Source organism: Zootoca vivipara, chromosome 6 (genome assembly GCF_963506605.1).
Source record: "Zootoca vivipara chromosome 6, rZooViv1.1, whole genome shotgun sequence".
NCBI classification, from domain to species: domain Eukaryota; kingdom Metazoa; phylum Chordata; class Lepidosauria; order Squamata; family Lacertidae; genus Zootoca; species Zootoca vivipara.
Window position 1 is genome coordinate 8203769 of NC_083281.1, and position 26925 is coordinate 8230693.

Here is a 26925-nt window from a genome sequence, read left to right on the forward strand (position 1 = left end):
CTCATTTTACCCAAAAGCTCCTACACCTCTTGGTAGTTTGTGTAGGAACAGCTTTTGAGTGCTAGACGCACAGATGTGGATTCAGGCAAGCTTTATTTCCTACTACTCCGGAGGGGAGGACCTGAACCAGTGGATTCAAACACAATGAAAAGAGATTCCAGCCCAGGCATCCCCAAACTCGGCCCTCGAGATGTTTTGGGACTACAATTCCCATCATTCCTGACCACTGGGTCCTGTTAGCTAGGGATGATGGGAGTTGTAGTCCCAAAACATTTGGAGGGCCGAGTTTGGGGGTGCCTGTTCCAGCTCAATACAGTGGTACCTCGGGTTACAGACGCTTAAGGTTGCAGACACTTCAGGTTACAGACTCCGCTAACCCAGAAATAGTACCTCGGGTTAAGAACTTTGCTTCAGGATGAGGACAGAAATCGCGCAGCTGCAACAGCGGGAGGCCCCATTAGCTAAAGTGGTATCTCAGGTTAAGAACAGTTTCAGGTTAAGAACGGACCTCCAGAACAAATCAAGTTCTTAACCCGAGGTACCACTGTATTAGGAATTAACTTTCCAGGGGTTAAGAGTTTTTGGACCATGGGTAGGCAAACTAAGGCCCGGGGGCCAGATCCAGCCCAATAGTCTTCTAAATCCAGACCGTCCCTGTGTTTTTACATGAGTAGAATGTGTCCTTTTGTTTAAAATGCATCTCTGGGTTATTTGTGGGGCATAGGAATTCGTTCATTTCCCCCCACCCCCGAATATAATCCGGCCCCCACAAGGTCTGAGGGACAGTGGACCGGCCCCCTGCTGGAAAGTTTTGCTGACCCCCGTTTTGGACAGTGGAACAGAAAACCTCAGAAGGTGGTGGCCTCTCTTTCCTGGGAGTATTTTAAGCACAAGTTGGGTGGCCACCTGCCAGTGAGTCATTAGCTGTGACTCCTGCATTGCGGGGTGGGGGTGGGCTAGATGGCCCTGGGGGGGGGCTTCCAAATTAAAATTCCACGATGTCAAAAAAAGAGAGAGAGGTGGGACTCCAAATGCCTTGACAATAATAGAATAACATAGTTGGAAGGTGGTACATGACTCCTGTCAGATTAGCTAAAATATATAAACTAAAATCAGAAACATGTTGGAGTTGTAAAACGACAGAAGGAACAATGTATCATGTATGGTGGGAATGTGATAAAATCAACAAGTTTTGGAGTAATACCTATGGAGAGTTTAAAAAAGATGTTTGAAATAGCATTTGAGAAAAGGCCAGAAGTGTTTCTTCTAGGCATAATGACAAAAGACACCTCCAATGATAAGAATAGAATATTCCTATATGCGACGGCTGCTAGTAGGATCTTAGTAGCAAAAAAAAAAGGGGGGGGGAGATACAGTCGGCAAGTTAAATTTTGTGAATTTATTGAATTGGCCAAGAAGGCGGCAGCAATCAGATTACAATCTAAGAAAAACTAAGAAAAGAATGGGAATGTGTAGAGGAGTACATGGCAAAACATTGTTCCAAAAGAAACTTACTGATATGCTTAGATCAGGCATCCCCAAACTGCGGCCCTCCAGATGTTTTGGCCTACAACTCCCATGATCCCTAGCTAGCAGGACCAGTGGTTGGGGAAGATGGGAATTGTAGTCCAAAACATCTGGAGGCCCACAGGTTTGACATGCCTGGCTTAGATGCTTAGACTGATGTTCGCAAAGTTGGGGTAAAAGTTGGAAAAGATTTTACGGGTTTTTATATAAAGTATATTGCTTTAACACAATATTAAAAGAATATTAAATTAATTAAATAATGACCAGCGCGGGTGGAGGGGTTGTAAAGGGGGGGGGTATAATAATATATGGATATATAATTACAGAATGTAAGTAAGAAACGTTAAAAGATATTCTTTTCTTTTTTGAATATAATTAACAAAATGCAAAAACAAAAACAGGAATCTTGCCCAATGTGGGGCTTGAACCCACAACCCCGAGATTAAGGGTTCTCAAGATGCGCTTCGTTTGGGACTGAACAGCGCAGCTGCTTGCAGGATCTTGCCTATTATTATTATTATTATTAATGATGACACTTCTGTACTGCCCCTTCATCATAAGGTCTCCGCGTGGTTTCGCAAGGTAAAAGCACAAATAAAATAAAAAAGAGTTAAAATGAAAACAAGACAACAACCCACCCAAACACATTTAAAAGGCTTAGCTTTAAGGTCACACAAGGGCAAATGGTGTATAGCTGGTGTGCCCCCACCCCCACTTCCGGCAAATTCAGATAGTTGAACATCAGGAGAGGAATGAGTTCTGCAGAGAAAAATGGGAACTTCCTCTAGGCTAGCTAAAGGATGGGGGTGGACTTTTTCTTTTTTAATGCACATTCGTATGTAGCAATTTCTCGAGACTTCCCACCATCCCTTCCATGGGTCTTATTGTCAACATTTTCAACTGCGTATTATTTCTTAATCTATATTATTCTGTTTCTGTCCGTATTATCCAAAGTGGTTTGTTACATTACAAGCGATATTAAAAACCTGCTAATGTTTTCATCTGCTTACAGTGGTTTCCTAAATAAATTATATATATATTTCTCCATTCTTTCGTAAAGTTTTTGTCTTCTTGGTTCCTGAGCTTTCAGTTTTGCCATTTCAGCGTAGTCTATCAGTTTGGTTTGGCATTCTTCTCTGGTCGGGACTTTGTCTTCTTGGGCTAGTAACATCCGCGCAGCTGTTGTCTCATACATGAAGAGTCTTTTCTGCTCCTTTGCAATATCACTGCGGGAGGCAGTGCAAAACAGGAGTGCCTGGCGTGCTATGGTCCATGGGGTCACGAAGAGTCGGACACGACTAAACGACTAAACAACAACAACAACAATTCCTACAAAAGTTATTTGAAACATCCACCCCCCCCAATTCGTTATAGATCATTTCCCAGAAAGCTTTTATTACCACACATGATCATAGAATCATAGAGTTGGAAGAGACCATAAGGGCCATCCAATCCAACCCCCTGCCAAGCAGGAAACACCATCAAAGCATTATTGACATATGCCTGTCAAGCCTCTGCTTAAAGACCTCCAAAGAAGGAGACTCCACCACACTCCTTGGCAGCAAATTCCACTGCCAAACAGCTCTTACTTTCAGGAAGTTCTTCCTAATGTTTAGGTGGAATAGGTGATAAAAGGTACCTTCTTTTTCTTTACATTTCCAGCAGGTATTTGCACTTGTTTTACACATTTTTGCTAACTTACTAGGAGTCAAATACAGTGGTACCTCTGGTTGAAAAAGGGGATCCGTTCCAGAGCTCCGGTCGCATCCCGAGGAATTCGTAACCGGAGGTGCCACTTCTGCGCATGTGTGCGGCTTAGCGCTTCTGCGTATGCGTGCGGCGCGAAACCCAGAAAAATACTTCTGGGCTTGCTTCATACATATCCCGAAGGATACGTAACCAGAGGTGAATGCCAAGTAGAGGTACCACTGTACCACCGCTAGGTACACATGCCAAAAAATTCAACTCTGTTCTCCATAATGTTTCCCAATCTGAAAGTTGGAATGTTAAGCCCCAAATCCCTTGCCCAATGTATCATTACTGAAGTGGGGTGGGGGTGGATGCTTAAGCGAGATCTCCTGGCCCTTTCCCCTCACTTTTTTTTTCTTTTCTTTAAATACTAGGACAAAACTATGTTGCCCACAGACCAGTTTTCCCTCTGAAAGCTGGGCAAATGTTGCATCGGTAAATCATCCTAAGGAAGCTTCATGCAAACTTAGTGTGACGGTGGGAAAGGGAGGAAGCTCCGTGACAGCACATCTGCCTTGAACGCTGAAGGTCCCGATCCCCGATGCCACCGGGAGATGGAGGAGTAAGCAGAGCTTGATGAGAAGGGGGGTGGGTCTGTGGCAGAGAACAGTGCAGGTTCGGGGGCAGGAGCTGAAGCCAGAGAGGAGGGAGGCCAAGGGGCAGAGAGGAGTCCAGCTGATGAAGAGACACAGGTGTTTCCCTCTCCTACTGCAACCAGCTCCCCTCCCCGCCCCTTTTCTCCCAGAGCCAGGAGAGGGATGAAAAGGATGGAGGAGAGGTGGTCTGAATGCAGGCGCAGTCTCAGGCGCAGGGTCGTAGAACACCATGAAAGATTAACAACAAAAAGTTTGAAACTTCTCAAAGAATTTGGGGGGGGGGGCTGTTTCCATTTTTAAAATTCTAAATCCAGACCTTCGGTCCAAAAGTGAGGATTTTTCCATTTGTCAAAAGAAAGGTGTGCTTCTGAATCATTCACGAGCTGCACCATCCCCATCTTGCCTGGATTGAGTCTAGTCCAGGGGTCAGCAAACCTTTTCAGCAGGGGGGCGGTCCACTGTCCCTCAGACCTTGGGGGGGGGGGCAGAATATATTTTGAAGAAGAAAAAAGAACAAATCCCTGTGCCCCACAAATAACCCAGAGATGCATTTTAAATAAAAGGACACATTCCACTCATGTTAAAAATATGCAGGTTGCCGGACCATCCACAGGCCAGATTTAGAAGGCCTCCGAGCCTTAGTTTGCCTACCCATGGTCCTCATCCAGTCCATTGCCACACCTAAGCACTGGTCCAGAACATCCCCTGATGAAGAGGAGAGGGACACTTGAGTCCACATCTTTGGATTACCTCCCCCTGGCAAGGGTCAGGTAGATATTGAGTACCGCGGGAGGTAAATTATAGTATAATCCCTTAGCCTCACCGCCAAAGGGCAGGGAAGTAATCCCTTGTGGGGCACCGTTTAAGCGGAGCTTAAGAAGCCAATTTCAAAGAGGAACTACGGTAATTCTAGTCAATCTTTGTCACTTTACAAAACAAGCTAGTTTGGTTTGTGTTTGGTTCAAGTCAACCCAAATGATTTTGGGGTAGGTGGGGGGGGGAAACGTGGAAATACAAATTCGGAATGTGAAAAACTACCTGAAAATGATTTGCACGTTATCTAACTCCAAGTAGGCATGCTAAGATGTATAAGACCATGGGTAGGCAAACTAAGGCCCGGGGACCGGATCCGGCCCAATCGCCTTCTATATCCGGCCCGCGGACAGTCTGGGAATCAGCGTGTTTTTACCTGAGTAGAATGTGTCCTTTTATTTAAAATGCATCTCTGGGGCATAGGAATTCGTTCATTTCACCCCCCTTCAAAATATAGTCTGGCCCCCCACAAGGTCTGAGGGACAGTGGACCGGCCCCCTGCTGAAAAGGTTTGCTGACCCCTGTATAAGACTGAATCAGATAAGTGCTGGAGATGCAAAGAGTTGGTGGAGGGAACGTTCTTTCATATGTGGTGGACTTGCAAAAGGAGCTTCCTGCAGACAACCAGAAGCCGAGCTTTGGTTTCCAAACATTTTGGAAGTCGAACGGATTTCCAGAATGGATTCTGTTGCTGATTTTTGTATGCTGGTGTTATGGGCTTGATGTTCTGTTCATTGCCATTTATAACGATGGGTTGTGCTTACCCGTTTTTTGCTGTACTGATAAGACGATAAACTAAGAAAAACTTTGCAAAACAAAGCACAACTGAGGCCTTTGGATGGCTCCTCCGGGGGGAGACGCCTCGGCCTCTCGGCTCGCACACTGCAAACAAAAATCCACAGGAAACCAGGCTTCTTAATGTAAAGTGCCATTTATTTCATCTCCCCATGGTGAAAATAGTTTCTTAAAAAAAAAAAAGCACCGTCAAAACGCTCAGCACATTCTTAAACCCCCTTCCCCAAGAAACCAAAGCCGTTAAAGGAAACATAACCAAAAATCTTTTTGAACCGTAAAATGCACCCCCCCACACACACATACCCAGCAAAAGCCTCACTGTTCAGATATATATAAGCATGATGGGAAAAAAGTACAGTAATTAGATCACATGATCCCACTAGTTCATTGACAACTTTTAACTCAAACACTGAATATTATACATTCAGATCCTCAGGAGTTACCCCATTTGATAAACGAACATTTGCACTTGGAGTGGGGAGTGAGGGGAGGGGGAAATTAAATCAGCTGTCAAGACAGTGTCAAAGTGGAAGAGATCTGGCTGCGATAATGAATTTCAAATTATAGTTTGAGAAAAAAGACTTGGGTTACAAAAGGCCTCCCCCTCCCTGCCCACCGCACCCAAGAAATGTCGCCTATAGATCTGCTAAGGCAGGCATCCCCAAACTTCGGCCCTCCAGATGTTTTGGCCTACAACTCCTATGATACCTAGCTAACAGGACCAGTGGTCGGGGAAGATGGGAATTGTAGTCCAAAACATCTGGAGGGCCGAAGTTTGGGGATGCCTGTGCTAAGGGGTTCTCTTCCCATTTCCTTCGGCCCACTTTAAGAGGATTGAATATTTGCAAGTTTTCCCCCAGCTGCTCTAGGGGGAGAAAACACACACAGTAAAGGTCCCCACCGCCCCCACAAGAGAATCCACCCATCTTTCTCCCTTGCTGCTTTATGAAGACTTTATGAAAACAGCAACGACATGGTCAGAGTCCCTTAGAAAGAACGTCAAATAAGAGCAACTGCAAGGTTAAAAGGGGAGTGGGTGGGTGGGTGAAACACCTTCCAAATGTTTTGTTTCTTTTTAAATCTATGATCGAGTCACTTACACTATTTAGAAGGGGAAATAAAATGATGCACAGTCTGTTATTATTTTCCTTTCGTTCCATAACCAGCATATTCCGTATCCACAATCAACAGCAGTTGATTGAACAGAGGGTCTCTCCCCTCGCCTGGCTTATCTTCCTAGCAGTCTTCGTCAGCTTGCGGGGTCCTGTCCGCCACCCCTTTTAGATCATATCAGATGCTAGCAGTCCGGAGGGGGGGTGCAGGAGAGAAGAACCACCACCTATAGGAAAGATGTGGGCCATGCCATCTACCTGCAGGCAGAGGGCAGCGAAGAAAAACCCAAGGCAGCGATGAGACACGCAAGGGCTCAGTTTCTCTCCCTCAAAATTACGCACAAAGCTCACATCTTTGCCCTGTAATTGGGTAGGAGCCAATGGAAAGTACTGATACTCAAATATCCTTCACAGACAAGCCACCGAGAAACAGAAGGAAGTTTGAGTATATGAGGAGAGGGTTCGGTGAGAGATGAGTGAATTGGGTTTTTTTTTTTGGAGGGGGGTAGGGGATTTCTCTGAGAAGGGCTTGGTGAGAGAAAAAGCGGCTTGCCGCACTAAGTCCCGAATGCAAGAGACCAGCCCAGTTCACCAAAGTCAAGAAATGTGCCTGCACGGCACAGCCTCCGTCTTGTGGCTAAAGGTTGTTCTGTGTACACATCTCTGCAGAGGGGGGAGTCCCAGGGATTTCAGGTCGCACTGCCAATAGAGGGAGAGCCTTCCATTTTGCTCTTAGCAACCCAACAACCTTTGGAAATTTTGAGAAGGCACTCCAAAATCCCCCCCCTCGGGGTAGGCACTCCACAAAGTTCCCCCACCCCCACGGAGACACTCTGGGAAACATGTTGGGAGACATTATGGTGCAGACTCCCGGAGGTAGGCATTCGGTCGCTGAACTGGGCCTTTCTCTCCTGCGGAGCACCTGGCAACCATGCCAGCCAGCTGCGCCATGCATGGGTGCCAAGATACCCACAGGCTCTGCCACCTTTCGAGAGGTAAGTGCCAAGAGAGGCTGGGGAAAAGTTAATCCCTTGTGTCGGGGAGCTCAAGGCAACCGTGTCCTTTAAAAGCAGCTTCACCTTAGATAGGGGTTTGGGGTTTTTTTTGGATGCAGGGTTCCTAGCAAGGTGAGCTAACAGGAAAGTGGTGGTCCCATGCGAGCTGCTAGCTTCCGTTGTGGCCGAGTGACTCATCCGTCAGCCCACCTGCCGCTTGCTTCGGCCTGCACCATGGCCAGCACCTCTTCAACATCATCCTCAGCAAGCCCTGATTTGGCCACTCCCCTGAGGGGACTCCACCTGGTTCAGCCACCCAGCTGTGGCTTCCTTACCTGCTGGAATTCAAGGGGTGGGGCACGATGGCCGGCTGGACGCCGATTCCCACACTTCCCAGAATGGCAGAGGGCCCAGTATTCAAGAAGAACAAAATGCCAACACCTTATCGACCGCGAGGTGGCGGAGAACTTTGAAGAACCTGACTCTCCCTTTTTATGCTTTTTTTAAAAAAAGAAAGAAAATGGGCTGTAGGGCAAGCGTGTATTGGGTCTCACTCATACACTCCCCTTCAGTTACCTGGACAGCTAAAAGCCAATAATGGTAAAGGAATTAACTGGAAATGAAAGAGGGGGGGGGGAGAGAGTTTGAGCGAGAGAGAGAGAGAAATGGAAGTTTAAAGAAGGATCTGATAAGATTGGGGATGAGGACTGGGGGGCGAGGGGGGGAGCCTAACCACCGCCACCAGCTTTTCTTCCAGTTCACCTGCTGCAGAGGCGACGCCTCCTCTGAGCTATGGAGGGCAGCAGCATCAGCAAGACACTGAGAAGCATCCATTGTAGCATGGGACTCTTTCACAATTAAATCACACACTCTCGGAAACAGAGACGTAACAATGCCAGTACCAAGAAGGCAGAAACCGACGATACCTTTGTCAGAAGAGCGATACCTCCGCTACAAGGCCCAAGGAACAACACACACTGAGCGTGCGCTGGACAAAAAGGCGGCCTTCGTGTCCCCTCCGCCGTCAAGGTCAAGAATTAGCAGCTGTGATTCTTCTCCAATAAATACCCGCAAAAGACTACTGATCTCCACCCTCCACTTCGACGAGTTAGGGCACATGATTTCAGAAATAAAGCACTCTGTTCAGACTGGAAGGAGATGGCTTTAAAAACTGTCACATCGTTGGAGAAGCAGCGTGTGGACTGCTGCTCCCCCCCCCCAATTCTACATGAATTATAATGACAACACAATTTCCACGGGGCACGGATGGGGCTGCAACCAACAAGCCCCAACCCAGAACAGACCCACCAAAACGCATGCACACAAAATGGGCATGTCCGCTAATTTCAACGGGTCTACGCCGAGCACGACTAGCGCCGGATACAACCCGCCCCCGGTGCGCGTGTTGCATTTGTACGTAAAAATTACACACTCTCACACACAAGACACACGTGAAGACACTTCCACGTTCGCCTTGAAGCCATGGGCGTTCCCTCTCCCACAAACACAAAGAGGTAAGTGGAACTAAGGACTTCTCTTGTAAAGAAACTGAATGCAGAAACCGTGGGGAGGGGAAGAGGAGGAGGAGGAGGAGGAGAGCATGGGAAGGAATTGACTGCTAGCTTTTCAACCACCAAACACAAACTTCCTTAAAATCGCACGGTCGCTCTTGCTATCTTCCTCCGACAGGCTCTAGCAAGGACCCCGACGAAATGCCACGCTGCTCCATTGGCTAATCGGCCCGCTTCCGCCCGCCCAAGCTGCTCCACATTTCTCCACCCATCTGCAGCACCCGCCCGGCAAGCCTGCCTGCCTGCGCCTCTCAGGCCCCCCGCCCAGGAAGCAAGTGCACAGAAAGAAAGGAAAGAAGGCACAGCCTGTCCCTTTCCCCCAAAACTGGTGACACAAAACGTAAACGAAAAGCAGCTCACCCGCTGCTGTACATACCCCCCCCAATCCCTTGCCCAGAGTCAGAAGCTCTGAAGAGATCCACACTCCGCTGTGGGGAGAGGGATGAAGCCGAACAACAAAACAGGAAGAGGGTGAAGCAAGCCCGCTTTCTGCTCTCGCTGTCTGGATGACTGGGCAGCTTCCGAACTGCGGCGCCTTTGCTGTTCCGGAACAAAACAAAAAAAACAGAGGTCGCGGAGGAGAGGCAGGCCGAGAGAGGCGGGTTCTTTTCTTCTGCTGAAGGGTGGTGGATGACAGCAGACAAGCAAGATGCACGAGAGGGGGGGGGGAAGAAGGCGGCTTCCTTGGCGGTCACATGGCGGTGCGGGTGGGAGTGCTGGGCTGGTTCAACCGCAGCGTCTTACATAGCCAGCCGGCAAAATCCACCTCTTCCACTTCGGAGCGCTTGATAAAGGTGTGATTCTGGAAAAGGAGGGGAAAAGGAGGTGTGGTCACAGTTGGGTATACGGGTAGGGAATTGCAGGGCACTGAAGGGAATTGTGAGGCAAAGAGCAGTGGGGAGAAACCATGTATCGAGAAAATCAAAACATATACTTGGAAACCTCTCCCCAAAGCTCTGCTTATGTTAACAAGGCATAGTATGTTTTCAGATGGTGTTATTTTTTATTCCCTCCAGGGTGGCAACATGAGAACGGGCCTTTTCAGTGGTGGCTCCCTGCTTGTGGAATGCTCTCCCTGGGAGCCCAGCAAAAAAACCCATTTCCTTTCCACCAGGCCTTGGGGCTCCTAGCTATCTGCGGTTTCCTTGGGTAGGTGGGTGGGACGTTTCGATCACACCTTTTTTAAAAAAAAACCCAGGATCGTCTTTTTAGATGTTTCTTTTGTTCCGGTTTCGGTGTTCATCTATTGTTAAGTTGCTTTGTGTTACCTCATGGGTTGTTTTTTTTTTAAAAAATGCAACCAATGAATTTAAGTAATCCTATCGTAATGAAAGTTATTCATTTATTTAAAATGGCACTGTTTTAACATTCTGACGTTTGCCACCCTGGGCTCTTTTGGGAGGAAAGGCCAGGGTAGAAATTTCATAAATAAATAAATAAATAAATATGGGCAGGTCGTTGCCAAATCAGCTAGCGGGGTAGTGGGGTAGGGAAGCCTCTAGCCCTCAAGGTCTTTCTGGCGGCCCTCAGCAACATTTGACACTCTGCCCCCTTGGGTAAACAAGGTCCTGGGCTTTAGAAATGAGGCATGAGGGCTCCAACGGGGTCCTGGTCCTCCTGCCTCCTTCCCAAAGACCAGCACCTTGCTTAGCCAGCTTTGGGAAGCCACTGGGAGTGGTGGTCAAACTTTGGCCTCGCTCCCCACACGACAAGGCACTGTGCGAACTACAGAGACTCCATTGTAAAAGTACTCTTGCAGCTCACTTGGTGTGGAAAGTTGGGCTAGACTCATGTCAATTAGAAGCGATATGCATGGCTTGCAATCACAGCAAGCTTCCCATGAACACAGCAATCAAACACTCCTAGCATGGCCTGCAGAGGGCGCCAAGCAGCCAGGGACCGGACTCCGCAAGGCAGACAATGAACTTGTGGCTCTCTGATGCTGTTAGGACTTCCAACGCTTCCCAGCATGGCCAGTGATCAAGGACGCACAGGAACGGTTTCCCACCGGTATCGGTGGGAATTGGAATTGGGCGGTGCGATGGGGTTTTCGGGGTTTGAGTTCGGTGGGGTGGATGGGGGCGGGTTGGATCTCCGGGGCTGGTTGGATTGTGGGGTGGGTTTGATCGGGGTGGGCTTGGTTGGATCGTGGGGTGGGTTTGATTTCGGTGCGGAGGATGGTGGAGCAGGGTGGATCTCGGGGTCGGGGCTGTCTGGATCATGGACTGGGTTTTGGGCCTAAATTTCATTGGTAGGTCTGGATCTCGGTGGACTGCCTGGATCTCGCGGGAGTATGCTCCTATTCCGCCTATTCCTTTGAGGTCCACTGGAGGTTGCTATTTATTTTGACACAAAATCAGGTATATACCTGCCACAGGTGTGTCATCTGTCCAATCTAAGTTGATACGCTGCGGCCAAATTTGATCGCAGTCGGGCAAGCGGTTTCGGAAAAAGGTGGGCTTTTACAAAACACATTTTCTACATTTATATATATATAGAGAGAGATTTTGTGGTTTTATATCTTGATTTTATACCTCCCGGGTATAGGGCGGTATATAAATTCAATCTATCAATCAATCCAGATTGCACATGGCCGCCCCAAAGAGAGCAGGAGCCACAAGACATTGTGAAGGTGCAATAAGGACACCTGGAAGTACCTGACCTCCCACCCCACCCCCAGTCTCAAAACAGAAAAAGGGCTCTGTAGCAGATTTAGTTGTTCAGGTGTAGGCAAATCACAAGCATACAGGTAGGAAAAAGCTAGTGGGTATTTGCATTACAGGCTTTTGCGCTGCTGCTTTTGGAGGTGAAGTCAGGCTGATTGTGCCTCTTAACTGTAGCTCATAACTGGGATCCAACGAATGCAGAGTCAGCTGGGGATCGGAAGCACCTGAGCACATTGTCCACTGCGGGACAATGTCCCTGCACTGAAGCAAGAATGACCTAGCGCAGGGCTAGGGGACAACTGGCCTCCCCTGGCTGCTGCTGCTGTTGCTGCTGGACTCCACTTCCCATCAGCCACACCCCGAAGAACAGCTTGGGGGTGATGGGAGTTGTAGTCCAGGAAACACCGGGAGGGCCAGAGGTTCCCCAGCCCCCGCTCTAGTGCCTTTCACAGACAACGGAGGAATCTGGCGTGGATTAAGGAATTCAGCATCCCCGGGAACAGCTCCCGAGGATGCCAGCGCAATGCAAAGGTGAAGTTGCGGCATCTTAAGGTGTGCGTCTAAATATTGCAAGGCGCGAAGCAACCTCGGTTTCCATTTCATGCGTTAGGTTTCTAGGCCAGACGGATTTGAAGATAAAGCTTCAAAGCTTGTGGAGCGGTGCCTGGGTGAAGTTTTAAAGCAGTGTTGGGGAGGGGGCGGACTTCGGACTTGCATATGTTGCCGAACTACGACTCCCTTCATCCTCGGCCTGGCCATGCCTCCTGGGGCTAATGGGAGCAACATCTGGTGAGCCAAAGGTTCCCCCACACCTGTCTTGGAGGCTGGAGGAATGGAGATGCCCAGCCATTTGCCATTCTGCTCTGAATAGAAATATATAAAAAGGGGTAATAATCACATGCAAAAGTGCTTAACTGATTCCAGCTGAAGAATTTGCTGGGAGCTGGACTGAGATGTTGAATTTATTTTGACGTGTGTAGCAGGACCGGCCCAAGACGTTTTGGCATCTGAGGCAGGGTGATGCAGCTGCGGGTGATGCATTCCTTGGAGACCGAGTCTGCTGCCCCTGCAGATCCTGCCGCCCGAGGCAGTCGCATCACCTTGCCTCGGGGTGGGCCGGCCCTGATGTGCAGATAGGGAATCCTTATTGACTTACCATCAGCTTCTTCAAATCTGCCCGTTCAGCAGGGTTTTTAATTAAGCTGTGTGGGATAAGCAGGGGGGGGGGATCAGATTTCTTTTTTAAAAAAAGACAAAGTTTGCCTTTGCAAGGCCACACTCGTTAGGTTATCAGCACTGCCATACTTTGGGTGGGTCCAGACAGACAACAGCCTTGTACAGTTCCATTGGCTGCGCTAACTCACCCCCCACCCTCAAAATAAATATAAGCATACACGGCCGCTGTAGCCCAAGCGCCGGTAACCTCGGAATTGACTGCAGCTCTGTGCTCCGCATGGGGCTGCCCTTGGGTCTGGTCTGGAAGTTCCAGCTGATGCAGAATTCAGCAGTTAGGCTGAGATGGCGACAGCCAGCCAACAGCATTTTGGCTAACGTTATTATTAGATTTATTAAATGCCTCCCAGCTGTGGGATGCTTTGCCCCCGGAAGTGAGGAACGGCAAAATACAAACCCCTTGGGACAATGCTGCAGCCAGCACCTCCAAATTCAGAGGTGGAATTCTTTGTGGAATCGGGGCGCACACACATAGTACGCCTTGGCCAAAAACCACGCAGAGACTGGCAGATGCCAGAACGCCCACACTGGCTGCCCACGTGCAACCAGACTGGGTTCAAGACTCTTGTACTGATACACAAGGTCCTGAATAACTTGGGTCCAGGATACCTCAAGGATCGTCTGAGCCCCTTACATCCCAGGTTGATCCAGGAAGCACTGCATGTTGCTGCCCCGTTCCCGTGTTACAGAGGTCCACCTGGCCTCAGCCAGAATGTGGGCATTGAGCAGGGGTCGGCAACCTAAGGCCCATGGGCCACAAGCGACCCATGGGGGTCATTTAACCGGCCCATGGACCCCCCCCCCCCGCCTGCTCAATTGGCTCCCGTGCGCAGCACTAAACCGGTGCGGAGCAGAGCAGGGACCACCTTCCGCAACGCTGGCTGGCTTCCCATTGGCTGCAGGAAGCTCCTGCAGCCAATGGGAAGCTGCGCACGCTCCTCCGTGCCGGAAATAGCATTTGCGCATGTGTGCACTTTGGCCCACCGCGGCATCTGCGGGACCGTGAACCGGCCCAAGCCACAAAAACTTTGCCAACCCCTGGCATTGAGTGTCACCAGGCCCATGCTGTGGGACATTTCTCTACGCAAGAGGCTTGGCAGGCGATGGATTATTTTTGCGTAGATGGAACTGTTTAAATGTTTTGACCTGCTACATCTTTTGATGGCAAACTTAATGACGTTTTAGATTTCATTGTATGCACACAGGCCTTGTTACATGGAACGAACCGGCTGCATAAACCTTTACAAATAAATAACACTCTGCGAAGCCAGTTGGAACAAAGCAGGACTTGCTGGTCTGAATATACCCAATAATACCTGTCTTCTCCGACCGGGTATTTCTGAACTACTAATGCCCGTCGCCCTGAGCAGATGGGAGCGGAAGAGCCCAACGCAGTCTAGAGGACACTCCAGTCATGAAGGCTCTATCCTACACCCCTCCCCCTAAAAAAGTACCTGGAAATAAGCTCCATTGAGTTAAGCAGGGCTTACTCCCGAGTTTACATGGTTAGAATTTCACAGTAAAAGCTAACAATTTGTTGCGTAAAAGATCCTTGGTAGACCGGTTCTCGCTCCCCGGAAAGCCTGGGGAACTGTGGCATTTGTGGCAGTGTGCATTTGGAAGAGAAGACACTTCCCCTTTCAGCCCACTGGGGTTTGAATCCCACCCCCCACCCCGCGCGCACCCATACTGATAAAAGCAAACACTTACCATTTATTTACAAACTCCTGGAACTCTTGAGTGAAAACCCCGTTTGGCAGCTTTGGAGGTGGCTGGAGATAAGAGGGGAGGAAAAGAAACACAGGTGTAAGAAATGCCAGAACCCAGGAAAAGTAGGCACCATTGAGAAAATAAGCCTGGATGATGGGAGACAATGGATGGGGCAGGGATAAAAGATGCGTAGGGGTTGCAATAAAGAGGCTCCATGGGCCAGATCATTATCAGGCGTGGGCTTGCATGCCAAATCCCCCCACGCTGACCACCTGAATATTGCAGAGCATCTTGGAGAAATACTTATTTTGCCCATTAAGCGACTGTAATGTGCTGCATGCTGGATGCTAAAGCTTAAAAAAATAAATAAATGTGGAATTCAAGTTTCAAAAGGTATATATAGCAAGAAGTAAAAAAAGAAGCAATAAGGCTACGACTGAGAACTGAAACGAATGTTTTGATGCATTGGACTTTATTTATTATTATTATTATTAATTTATTATTTATACCCTGCCCATCTCGCTGGGTTTCCCCAGCCACTCTGGGAGGCTTCCAACAGAATATTAAAATAGAATACTCTGTCAAACGTTAAAAGCTTTCCTAAACAGGGCTGCCTTCAGATGTCTTCTAAAAGTCTGGTAGTTGTTTTTCTCTTTGACATCTGATGGGAGGGCGTTCCACAGGGCGGGTGCCACTACCGAGAAGGCCCTCTGCCTGGTTCCCTGTAACTTGGCTTCTCGCAGTGAGGGAACTGCCAGAAAGCCCTCGGCGGGGGACCTCAGTGTCCGGGCAGAATGATGGGGGTGGAGACACTCCTTCAGGTATACTGGGCCGAGGCCATTTAGGGCTTGAAAGAACAGCACCAACACTTTGAATTGTGCTCAGAAACGTACTGGGAGCCAATGTAGGTGTTACTGGAAGGAATTTTTTTATTTTGTTCCGACTATTAAACATTAAAAGCTTCCCTAAACAGGGCTGCCTTCAGAGGTCCCCTAAAAGTCTTTGTGTTAAAGAAAAGTTATTATTCGGTGTCTGGTGCAGTATTCGTCACAGCTTGAGACTTAGGCCAGTGTCTGTCCTGCTTCTGTATCTTGATTTGAGGGAGAAAAGTGATGAAGACCCGGCCTCAGGCAGGTACATCATGGCTAATGGCATCAGGAAGAAAAGCTGTGGCATTTTCCCTCTGAGGAAGATAGAGCCTCTCCCTCTGGCCTGTTGTGCTCACCTTCTGGGTTGGACACCAGGTTCTAAGAATGACAGAGGAGTAGCTCCACCCACTGCTCTCGAGGTAGCAATGCAGCAGAATAACAGAATCATACACTTGGAAGGGACCATGAAGATCATCTTCTAGCCCACCCCGCTGCAAGGCGAGGAACCTTTTTGCTTAATGTGAGGCTTGAACCCATGGCCCTGCTGAAATTAAGAAGCTTACGCTCTACTGACTGAGCAATTTAACAAAATAAACAAGACTAAATTATTTTATTCCACAACCCGCAGTGTTCGCATCCCGAGGTATGGCTGAATGTAGGAATTGAGATCCCAAGATGAAATTTTGCAGGTAGCTCTTAGAAATAATCAATACTTTTTTGGGCAATCTTTAATCATATTAATTTTTAAATCTCTTTTTAAAATTCAAAATTTTGCAACTCAAATTTAAAATTATAAGTTAAGTCCATCATGTGACATATCATATTGAAGCCCATGAAGTTCTGAGGAGATTTAGATAAACGTACCGTAGTTTTTATCATTCAACAAGCGTAAAAAAAAATTAAGAAAATTGGATGAAACGAGGTAAAAAAGTTGGATCACATGGAATGACCCATCCCAGGACACTCTTGGTCCGTGGACCCCCCCACTCTGAGAACCTGTGGGACAGGAGAAGGCTGAGGACCCGGCTCTGGCCTCCGAGGAGGAGGAATTAGGCAGCTGATGGTTCTGAAAGAAGGCCTCCAAGAGCATTCCCCTAGCCTGGGAGTTTGACACTGAGTAGCCTACGCAGCCGCAAACCCGGACACGGAGGTCCAGCTCCAAGGGCCTTCTGCCGGTTCCCTCCCTGCGAGAAGTGAGGTTACAGGGAACTAGGCAGAGGGCCTTCTCGGTAGTGGCGCCTGCCCTATGGAACGCCCTCCCACCAGATGTCAAGGAAATAAACAATGATCTGACTTTTAGAAGACATCTGAAGGCAGCCCTGTTTAGGGAAGTTTTTTAGTATTCTGTTGGGAGCAGCCCAGAGTGGCTGGGAAAACCCAGCCAAATGGGTGGGGTATAAATTAAAATATTATTATTATTATTATTATTATTATTATTATTATTTTATTAAGGGAAGTGGGTGGCGCTGTGGTCTAAAACCACTGAGCCTCTTGGGCTTGCCGATCAGAAGGTTGGTGGTTCGAATCCCCACAACGGGGTGAGCTCCCATTGCTCGGCCCCAGCTCCTGCCAACCTAGCAGTTCGAAAGCATGCCAAAAAGCGCAAATAGATAAATAGATACCACTCCGTCAGGAAGGTAAACGGTGTTTCCATGCGCTGCTCTGATTTTGGTGTTCCGTTGCGCCAGTAGCGGCTGTCATGCGGGCCACATGACCCGGAAAAACTGTCTGCGGACAAACACCGGGTCCCTCGGCCTGTAAAGCGAGATGAGCGCCGCAACCCCAGAGTCGTCTGCGACTGGACTTAACTGTCAGGGGTCCTTTACCTTTACCTGTTGTTATTATTATTAAACCCAAGAGTGGCCCAGGACTGATGCGAAAGCAGCAATCCCTGACCGGAGAACACAAACACCCTGAGAATCTTGACTTCTGCTTCAAAAAGGAAAAAGCGCCTAGTCTTCACAGATTGCAAAGATGAGCCAGAAAATGTAGGAGGCAGAGCACAGCTCTGCAGGGGCTCCAATGCCCAGTACTATCTGTTCTGCAGACTGTCTCCGAAGTCCATCTGCTCTTTTCCTAGTTCACAAAGTCTTATATAACACCACACGTCTCTTAGAGATCCCAAATAACTCCTGCATTTCAGCAACTTACGCCCTTGAGAATTGTGGATTCTCCCTGTGATCCACAGCATGGAGCTGGGTCCCGTAGGCTGACCCTGTTCTCTATCCCCATGCTGCAGGGATGAGGAACCTTTTGGGCTCCATGGGCCAGCATTCTCACGCCAAACTGGGCAGGTAGACAGGGCTGGGAAAGGGTTTGGGCTTAATCTGCGGAGTTCATACCCTGTTTGTGCTGCTTCTTCGTTCATGACGTAAATTTTAAAGGAAAAGGAAGGGGAGGGAGGGTTAGGAAGGCATACAGCAGGCACAGGGAACTTGTGGCCCTTCAGGCGTGGATGCCTATGGCTCCCTTGATCCCTGGGGCATTGGCAGTGGTGGCTGGGTCAGAAAGAAGCTGGAATCCATTGTCCCTATGGGGGCCGCAGGGTCCCCCACCCATGCACACACAGCTGGGAGCAAGCAATATTATTTAGGCAGCAGGTCATGCGGCTTGCTAAAGGTAAAGGTTCCCAAACACCTCAGTTTTTCCCAGCCTCCCTAGACAGGGTTTACTTGCTCGAGAAGCCAGATTTAATACCAGGCAATGTATTCTGTGAGGGTGGAGATCCGAAAACAGGCATTTTCTGCTGCTGCCCCGTTCTATGGAATGGCGTTCCCTCTGCCACACGTCAGTGGCAACCGTCAGCTTGTTGTGCAGACTTACCTTTTCGCACAGGCTTTCCCCTGACCTATAAGGTTGGACTCTGCTTTGAGTCCTTAGAACTTCAGCTTTATTTTCTGAAGGAGCGTCTCCACCCCCATCATCCTGCCCGGACACTGAGGTCCAGCACCAAGGGCCTTCTGGCAGTTCCCTCGCTATGAGAAGCCAAGTTGCAGGGAACCAGGCAGAGGGCCTTCTCGGTAGTGGCGCCCGCCCTGTGGAACGCCCTCCCACCAGATGTCAAAGAGAAAAACAACTACCAGACTTTTAGAAGACATCTGAAGGCAGCCCTGTTTAGGGAGGCTTTTAATGTTTAATAGATTACTGTGTTTTATTTTTCTGTTGGAAGCCGCCCAGAGTGTCTGGGGAAACCCAGCCAGATGGGCGGGGTATAAATAATATATTGTTGTTGTTGTTGTTGTTGTTGTTGTTATTATTATTATTATTATTATTATTATTATTATGTGTTCTGATACTGCTGTTCCATTGGTTTTGCACTGCACCTTTTAAAAAATTGATATATTGCCTCTTTTAGACTCTTCGTGGCTTAAGAGAGCTTTGAAATATTAAGCTCTGTGTGTTTGGGAACTGTTTCTGTCCCCCCCCACCCCCACCCCTTTTAAAACTATGTGGGGAAAGAACTCACAAAAACTAACAGAGCCTCTTCAAGCCACCAACCTCATTAACTATGTAGTCCAGCAATTCGAAGATAGCCATCGCAGGTCGACTGTCCATCCCGTGGCCTGCATGAACAAAACGGAACCAAGAGGGTGGAGTCAAAGTAAGCACTGGAGCACTGGAGCACTGGCCCTACCCAAGCTGCTAGGTTTTATCCAGAGCCGACCCACTGAAAAGAACAAACATGACTTAAGTTCATGCCCATTAATTTCAACAGCTCTGCTCTGAGTAAAACTTGGCTGAACACCACCCAATGGTGGTGCGTATGTGCAACGTATGGAAACAAACGTCCTTCTCCTGGGGACAGCGAACTTAGGAAAGCTGAGCTACTTAACAGCTCCCCATCACCAAGCACTGGATGAGGGTTTAGTAAGAGAGATATGTGCACTGGGGGCTGTGGCGTGAGAAAATTGGGAGAACGCTACATGGATACGTAAGGGTGAGGTAGACCAGGCCAGCACAATCCCCAGCTCACCAAGAGAGACTCATTTACAATAAAATAAAATCATTTTTACACCATTCTTCAGCCTGAGACGGAGTTCCCAAAGCAGTTTAGCTCAAAGTCAAGTTTGATGGGATTTAACCATCCAGTGAGGGACACGGGTGGCGCTAGGGTTTGCCGATTGGAAGGTCGGCAGTTCAAATCCCCGCAACGGCATGAGCTCCCATCGCTACGGTCCCAGCTCCTGTCAACCTAGCAGTTTGAAAGCACGTCAAAGTGCAAGTAGATAAACAGGTACTGCTCCGGCGGGAAAGTAAACAGCATTTCCGTGCGCTGCTCTGGTTCGCCAGAAGCAGCTTAGTCATGCTGGCCACATGACCCGGAAAAAATGTCTGTGGACAAACGTCGGCTCCCTTGGCCAGTAACGCGAGATGAGCGCCACAACCCCAGAGTCGTTCGCGACTGGACTTAACTGTCAGGGGTCCCTTTACCTTTTTAACCATCCAGTGATCCTTTACTTTTGCCTTTACATGAAAGAAGAGATGCCACAACTTTCAGATCAAAAGGAGCGGAATGAAACCCTTTGGTTGTTTAAACTATTTGAAGCTATAGTGAGGTAGGAGAGCTGTGGAGGGGGGGGGGAATCACATTTGGCACCCAATGCACCCCCCTTTGGTTTCAGAAAGTACATGAGTAGATGAGTCTAAAAAGGACATAAATCTGACCCAGATATGCCTCCCAATGCATATTTTGCTCTAGGAGGCTTAGTTTGGTCAGAATCGAGTATGCTCTTCCAGTTAACGCAAAATACATTACTTCTGGTCAATGACTCACCACCACTGCTAGAGCCGTGAAAATTTGTGCCCTGGGCTTTTTGGACCAAGGGTTGGCAAACTATGCTTCCCCACCCCCCCACCCCCGGCCAGATCAGGCCCACCTGGGTCCTACATCTGGGCGCCACTAAGCCAGAACCCGCTGCGAAGCAGATTCCCGACGACAGGAGGAAGAGGCTGAGCGGCAGTGGCTCTGCCAATCAAATGCCATTCCTGGTTTACCTCAGTGGCATTTGATTGGCAGAAACGTCCCTGCGCCGCACTGAGGTAAACCAGATGCGGCGTTTGATTGGCAGAATCGCCTTCGCTCGGCCTCTTCCTCTCGCCGCCACCACTGCCCTGGTTTCCTGTGGGCCAGAGAGCGAAGAGGATGAGTTCGCTGTGCCTACCCGCTTCATGAGAAGCGGCGGTGGCGGCGGCCCGAGAAGGTAAGCGCAGCACCTTCTTTCTCTAGGTGGGGAGGAAGCCCGTTTCGCGCCACCACCGCCAGCCCTTTGGCGAATGATGCAGGCGGCAAACCAAGAAGGCGGCTGGGGCTGGGGGTGGGTGGGGAGGACGACTACTTGCCCCACCCCCTCGCAGTGTGCATAGGAATTTGGTCTAAGGGACAGTGGTCTAAGGGACAGTGGACCAGCCCCCCCCAAAGTGCTTGCAGGGAAAAGGTCAAGAGGAAACACGAGAGAGGTTTTTAGAAAGATGTGGCATATAAATAAGCCAATTAATAGTGATTATCATGATGCATTATATTGCATGGGTTTGTCTCAATTGGAAGCATACCCAAACCAAGCTCTTTTCTGGCTAATCAAGCGAAGTACATTTACACTTAAAGAGCTGCCTAACTGGCAACTTTGTTTGCATAACCATCAAGGAAAGGAAATTAATAAAGTGACCCTAGCCAGTGGTTAAGATCTGTACATGAAGGCCCGCAAAATTCCCTCCGGCATAGGTAACTACGGTCGGCTTTTGAGTATTAAATCACTCTTGATCTTTTAAATATGAATTTACTGATGCAAGGCTGTACGCATTATACCTTTTTATGATTTGTGGTTGCTATAATATTTGTGTGCAACGTCCGTTTAGGGAGTGGAGCAGACTATTAAAAAAAGCCTTCAAGGCATGTTTAAATTAGACCTATTCCTTCTATTCATGGCTACTTAGAGTAGATTCACTCAGTTTTAATGGACATGACTAATTTAGGTCCATTAATTTCAAGAGATCAATTCTGAGTAGGCTTAGCTGGATACAACAACCTATGCTTGAGGGCAGGGAGTTCCTATTACCAGATATTAGGGGCGACTGGGGCAAGCTATCTCTACCATTAATACATTTATATTTTGGCTTTCTTTCAATGATCTTGTTCTTCCTCCACTTTTTAGTGGGTTAGGATAAAAGATAGTGATGGGCCAAAAGTCACCTTTATGGCTGATTGGAGGTTTATTGCCCTCCAGATGTTGCTGAACTACAACTTCCATCAGTCCTAGCAAGCATGACCAGCGATGGTGGGAATAGCAATCTAGATTACTGTGATGCGTTATACGTAGGGCTGCCTCTAAAGACGGTTCGGAAACTTGAGCTGGTGCAGAATTCAGCAGCCAGGTTGCTCACTGGAGCAAGACAGTTTGGCCATATTACACTGGTCTTGATGCGACTGCACTGGCTACCAATTAGTTTCCAGGTCCAATTCAAAGTGCTGGTTTTGACCTATAAGGCCTTAAATGGCTCAGGACCGCAATACCTCAAAGACAGCCTCTTTCCATATGAACCTATCTGGACGCTGAGATCATCTTCTGAGGCCCTCCTTCGTGTGCCTCCTCCTCGAGAGGTTCAGAGGGTGGCAACACGAGAACGGGGCCTTCTCTGCAGTGGCTCCCCGTCTGTGGAATGCTCTCCCCAGGGACGTTTGCCTGGCGCCTTCAGTATACACCTTTAGGCGCCAGGCAAAAATGTTCCCTTTTAACCAGGCCCTTGGTTGATCTGATTTACATCCTATGCCCTTTTAAAATGTGGTTTTTTTTGGGAGGGGGTGCGCTATTGGGTTGCTGTTTTTTTTTTAATTAGGTATTTTGTGGTTTTATATCTTCATTTCATTCTGCGAAGCACCCTGAGACCCCTGAGTATAGGGTGGTATATAAATTCAATAAATAAGAATAATATAGCAACACTTGGGGGGGGGATGCTCCTCATACCTGCTCTAACCAATATACTGAACTGCCTCATGACCTCTTTTGAGCATTCAGAGGTTTTTGGGAGGCCACTGTCAGGGCTCCTTCATCTGGTCCAATTTAACTTGGCAACGCTAACCTAGAGCCATCAGACCCAGTTTAGCTCTTGCACCCTGCACTGCCTTTGGGAAACAAGTCCCAGTGACTAAAATTTGACCGTCAACAACCCCTCTCCCTCCCACCCCTTGTCCTCATGCAATGCCTACCGCTAACAGGGCGGCCTGGGGGCCTGGGCCTTGGTGAGATGCTGTGGGATTCCCCTTCTGCCCCGTCGAACACGGGGCGGCCGAATATCGCTTCCAGTTCCTTGGCATCTGGCGGCGGGATGGGATACCTTCCAATAGACAGCTCCACCAGAGAGAGACCCATGCTCCAGATATCAGACTGGACCGAATAGTGCGTACCTTGTAAGCGCTCAGGCTGCAAGCGGTCAAAACAAGAGATGTGGGTTAGTTCAGGCTTGAACAAGAACCAACCTCAAGCCTGACTTGAAATTGTACTTTGCATCCTGTTGCCTAGTTTGGATGAAGGAGTGGGTGACCTTGAGAAATAAAGAGAATTTTGGAATTAAGGCGGCCCCGGGCTTTCAGAATTGCAATGCCTGTAAAAAGGCAGAAGAGCTCACCAGCCAAAGAAGGAACCCATGATCTTAGCCAGGTGCTGAAAAGACCTCCCTTCTTTTTAATTTGCAGAAGCAAATATTAAGAAAGGGAATGGCACTGCAGTTTGGGATCAGCACGTTTAATTTTTACCCCCAAGTGGTCAGTGAAGAATCTCTTACTTTGCATCGTCCATCACTAACGTTGGAGGGTACTATTTGTATTCCTCAGCGGCACGCTGTTTCTGCTTATTGCAATGTAACCATGGCAAGTGTTCTTAAATATGACTCTTCTCCCCAATACAGTTATGTCTGCATCCTAAGCGTATTTTAACTTGTGTGACTCTAACGACATGTGGGCAAGGTGGGGATGCACCTGCGGGATCCTGTGGGAAGTTGGATTATCCTGCGCAATCTCGTGAGACCACCCCCAGCAGTAACAGAGGTGGCATGCTAAGAGCGGGAAGCAAAGCCAGGAGCTTAAAACCTGTTTTTGTAATGCCAAGCAGCTCTGGGGCTGACAAAGATTCTCTCTCTCTCTCTCCCCTCCCCTCCCCATCACCATCTGCCTTATAGAAGATAATCCACACTTTGCTGTTGTTTCACCACCTCTGTTTTAGTACCATCATATTCATTCCGAATTAACTTACCCGCCATTTATTAGACAGCCCTGAGCTGACAAACTTCAATCATCTTCACCTACAGCAAACTGTAAACACCACGGGGCTTCGAAAGATCTTTCTTAATACTCAAAAAGTCCTTATGAAAATAAAATCCATAGCCAGGGAATCCACAGCCCATTTGGATCGGAGAGAAAAGCTTAAAAACATAAATACTAGAGCTTGGGGGGTTTTTTTTGGGAGGGGGGCATTTTTAATGATTATTTTTTAAAAAAACAACAACCATTAGTTGGACCTTACAGTCATCAAACTTTCTTGGCCCATACCAAGGACTTCATACATTGAGTATATAATTTAATAAAGTGATACCCGAGAATGAAAATGTACCCAGTAGCTGCAGCATGGTATTAACAGTCATAAGATAACACAGTAGTAAAAACTGCATCTGGGATGGGGCAGCAGTGGCCATCCAGATGTTTTCGGGCTGCGACTCCTATTATCCCTATCCATTGGGCTGGGCTGGACTACGGCTGATGAGGGTCCAATGCCACCCGGTGGGGGCCGCCGGTTCTCCAAGCTACTCAAACGTATCAGCTTAGGAGCCACCCACTTGTGATGCAAAAACACACACAGACAAAAACAAAACAAAGGTGGCACAACAAACATAGCAAAGGGACCTACAGACATGTAGGAGCGAGTGCCCACAAAGGAATTCGCCATGGAGTCGATGAGCTGGCCGCTGACTCCAAAATCACAGAGCTTAATCTCTCCCCGGGAATTCACCAAGATGTTAGAAGGCTTCACATCTGAAAACAGATTGTTGAGAGAAAAAACTGAGAGGAGGGGAAATGTCAGTGTGTGTGCAATTCAAGCATATGGGGAGCCCTTGGTGAAGGTTCTACATACCCTCAGAGCATGCAGCTTTCTGTTTTTGCTTTTAATGAAAATGAATGGATGAATGAATACAATTTCCTAGCCATCATGGCTATTCAACAATTTTCTTCAACCTGATGTTCTCCATATGTTGTCAGACTACTTCTCCCATCACCTCTGTCTATTGGCAACATTAGCTGCGGTTGATGGAAGTTGGAGTTTGATAACACCTGGAGGGCAGCAGCACATCTAGGAAGGCTGTGTCTGAGTTTTGGAAGCACTGAAGTCCTGCAAAGAAACCCAGCAACTCAGCATGGAAAGTGGCAGGGGTTGGAGAGGCCTTTGACAGGTGCTGCAAATCAGCATGGCCTCCTGGCAACTGTACCTCAACCCAACACTCATGTTACCACTGGCGTTGTTCGAATCACACATATGGCTGAAGCAAAATGGCTTAGCACCCACCCTTCCTGCACTCGCTCCCAGGACTCGGTTGAGGCCCCATTATTCCTGATGTCCAAATGAATGTAGAATTCAGATACCTCCTGTCTGTTAATTGTAGAGAGCAAGTGGGATGTAACCAAGGAGTCCTTGGCATGTTCTGGCACGGCGGTGCTTGCTTGGCTGTTCCAAGCCTGACTCAAGCCAAACTGGAACTCCAGAAACAGAGTGGTTTGCAAAGTCAATACCTTGAAGCACGGTAAGTGTGGAAACCAAGTCTACGTATGTCCACTGCGCTTGTGGAATCTGGGTCCCCTCAGCACAGAAGACCCTCGCAGAGCTTTCCCTGTGTTCCAGCTGCTCACTCACCTCTGTGCATGATCTGGTGCTTCTCTCGTAAGTAAGCCAATCCTCGCAGAACCTGGTGATGTGGCGGGGGGGGGGGGAGAAGAGAAAGGTCAGGTCACCATGAGGATATGAAAAGCTGAAGGCTTCGCATAGTAGAAATCAAGCTCTTCTGGATCAAGGAAGACAAAGGCTGCCAAGTGTTGGCCAATGCAGATTGCAAAAGAGGAAGGGAGGCTGTACCACCTTTTCCTCCTCCATGGCCTGACTGGTTCCCTCTCACCATACTGGCTGGACCAGAAATAACCAGATCCAATTATGTTCAGGTTCCCACTCCAAAATTTCGAGTGGGGCTTGAGGGGGCAGACGTATTTGATGTTTCTACTCCTTCCCCATTTCTCCCCTCTCATTTCATTCTGTTGGGCTAGAACCTTCCACGGGAACTTACGTTTCTCTGAGCCCCCACCATAGATCTATGCTTGGGTCTCTTGCTACCTCAACAATTGCCTTACTTTTTCATCCATCATTGCCCATTTTTTGTTCTCCTTTGACTATAACCTGCATTTGGTCGCCTAATACACTTGATTGACTGACATTCAGAATAGACCCTTTGAAATTAATGGAGCCAAATTAGTCACGTCCATCAAATGGGCCTAACCTTGAGCAGGACTGACATTTGATGAAGGCAAATTTTCCCCTCTCCATTTGGGGAAGTTCTCTTCCATGTTAAAGGAGGGAGCCCTCAAAACCATCACAAGAGTTTTGCTTTTATTGCCTGATCAGTTTCAACAGTTTAAGGCAAGGAAGAGCAGCCAACAAACCCAATGGACTTTTGTTCATGAAAAGTGGTTATTAATCAATGTTAAAATAATTCATGCAACACCTTTCATTTAGAGAAGAAATACGAAGGCAGCTGGCTATTTTTAGACACCCTGTAAGCAAGGGAAAAAAGAATTGCTATCCTTCTCTACTTCCTCAGAATTGAGCTGCTAATACAGTTGTACCTTGGTTTTGGAACAGCTTAGTTCTCAAACGTTTTGGCTCCCGAACGCCGCAAACCTGGAAGTGACTGTTCCGGTTTGCGAACTATTTTTGGAAGCCAAATGTCCAACGGGGCTTCCGATTGGCTGCAGGAGCTTCCTGCAGCCAATCAGAAGCCACACTTTGGTTTCCGAATGTTTTGGAAGTTGAACGGACTTCCGGAATGGATTCTGTTTGACTTCCAAGGTACGACTGAATTCCCCATTGGGGGGGGGGGAGTGTTCCTAAGGCAGAGAACTTCAAACCCAGGGGCCAGATACAGCCCTCAGAACTCTCCCTGTTTTGAACCCAGTGTTTTTGCCTTGCTGGAATGCGCCCTTGAACTCTGAAAATACTTCTTGCTTGTCAGGATACACAGGTGTTCCGAGTGTTTGCAGGA

General features: G+C 48.2%; 1 protein-coding gene across 2 annotated transcripts in view; it reads right to left on the reverse strand.

Moving 5' to 3' along the window:
- Positions 1-5597: 5597 nt before the first annotated feature.
- The window catches only part of MAP2K2 (mitogen-activated protein kinase kinase 2), a 42845-nt gene continuing 21517 nt past the window's right edge, over positions 5598-26925 (reverse strand). The window contains exons 5-12 of one of the 2 annotated variants that reach the window (XR_009557714.1): positions 25530-25581; positions 24531-24655; positions 22838-23051; positions 19135-19199; positions 14768-14829; positions 12981-13026; positions 9725-9960; positions 5598-9693 (exon numbers count right to left, since the gene is read on the reverse strand). Coding sequence is in view for 1 of the 2 variants with exons in the window: in XM_035118435.2 (XP_034974326.1) it covers positions 9850-9960; positions 12981-13026; positions 14768-14829; positions 19135-19199; positions 22838-23051; positions 24531-24655; positions 25530-25581 (675 nt within the window). In the remaining variant the exon portion in view is untranslated. Of the gene's footprint in view, positions 9961-12980; positions 13027-14767; positions 14830-19134; positions 19200-22837; positions 23052-24530; positions 24656-25529; positions 25582-26925 lie in introns of both variants that reach the window. The other variant, XM_035118435.2, reaches the window with a different exon arrangement.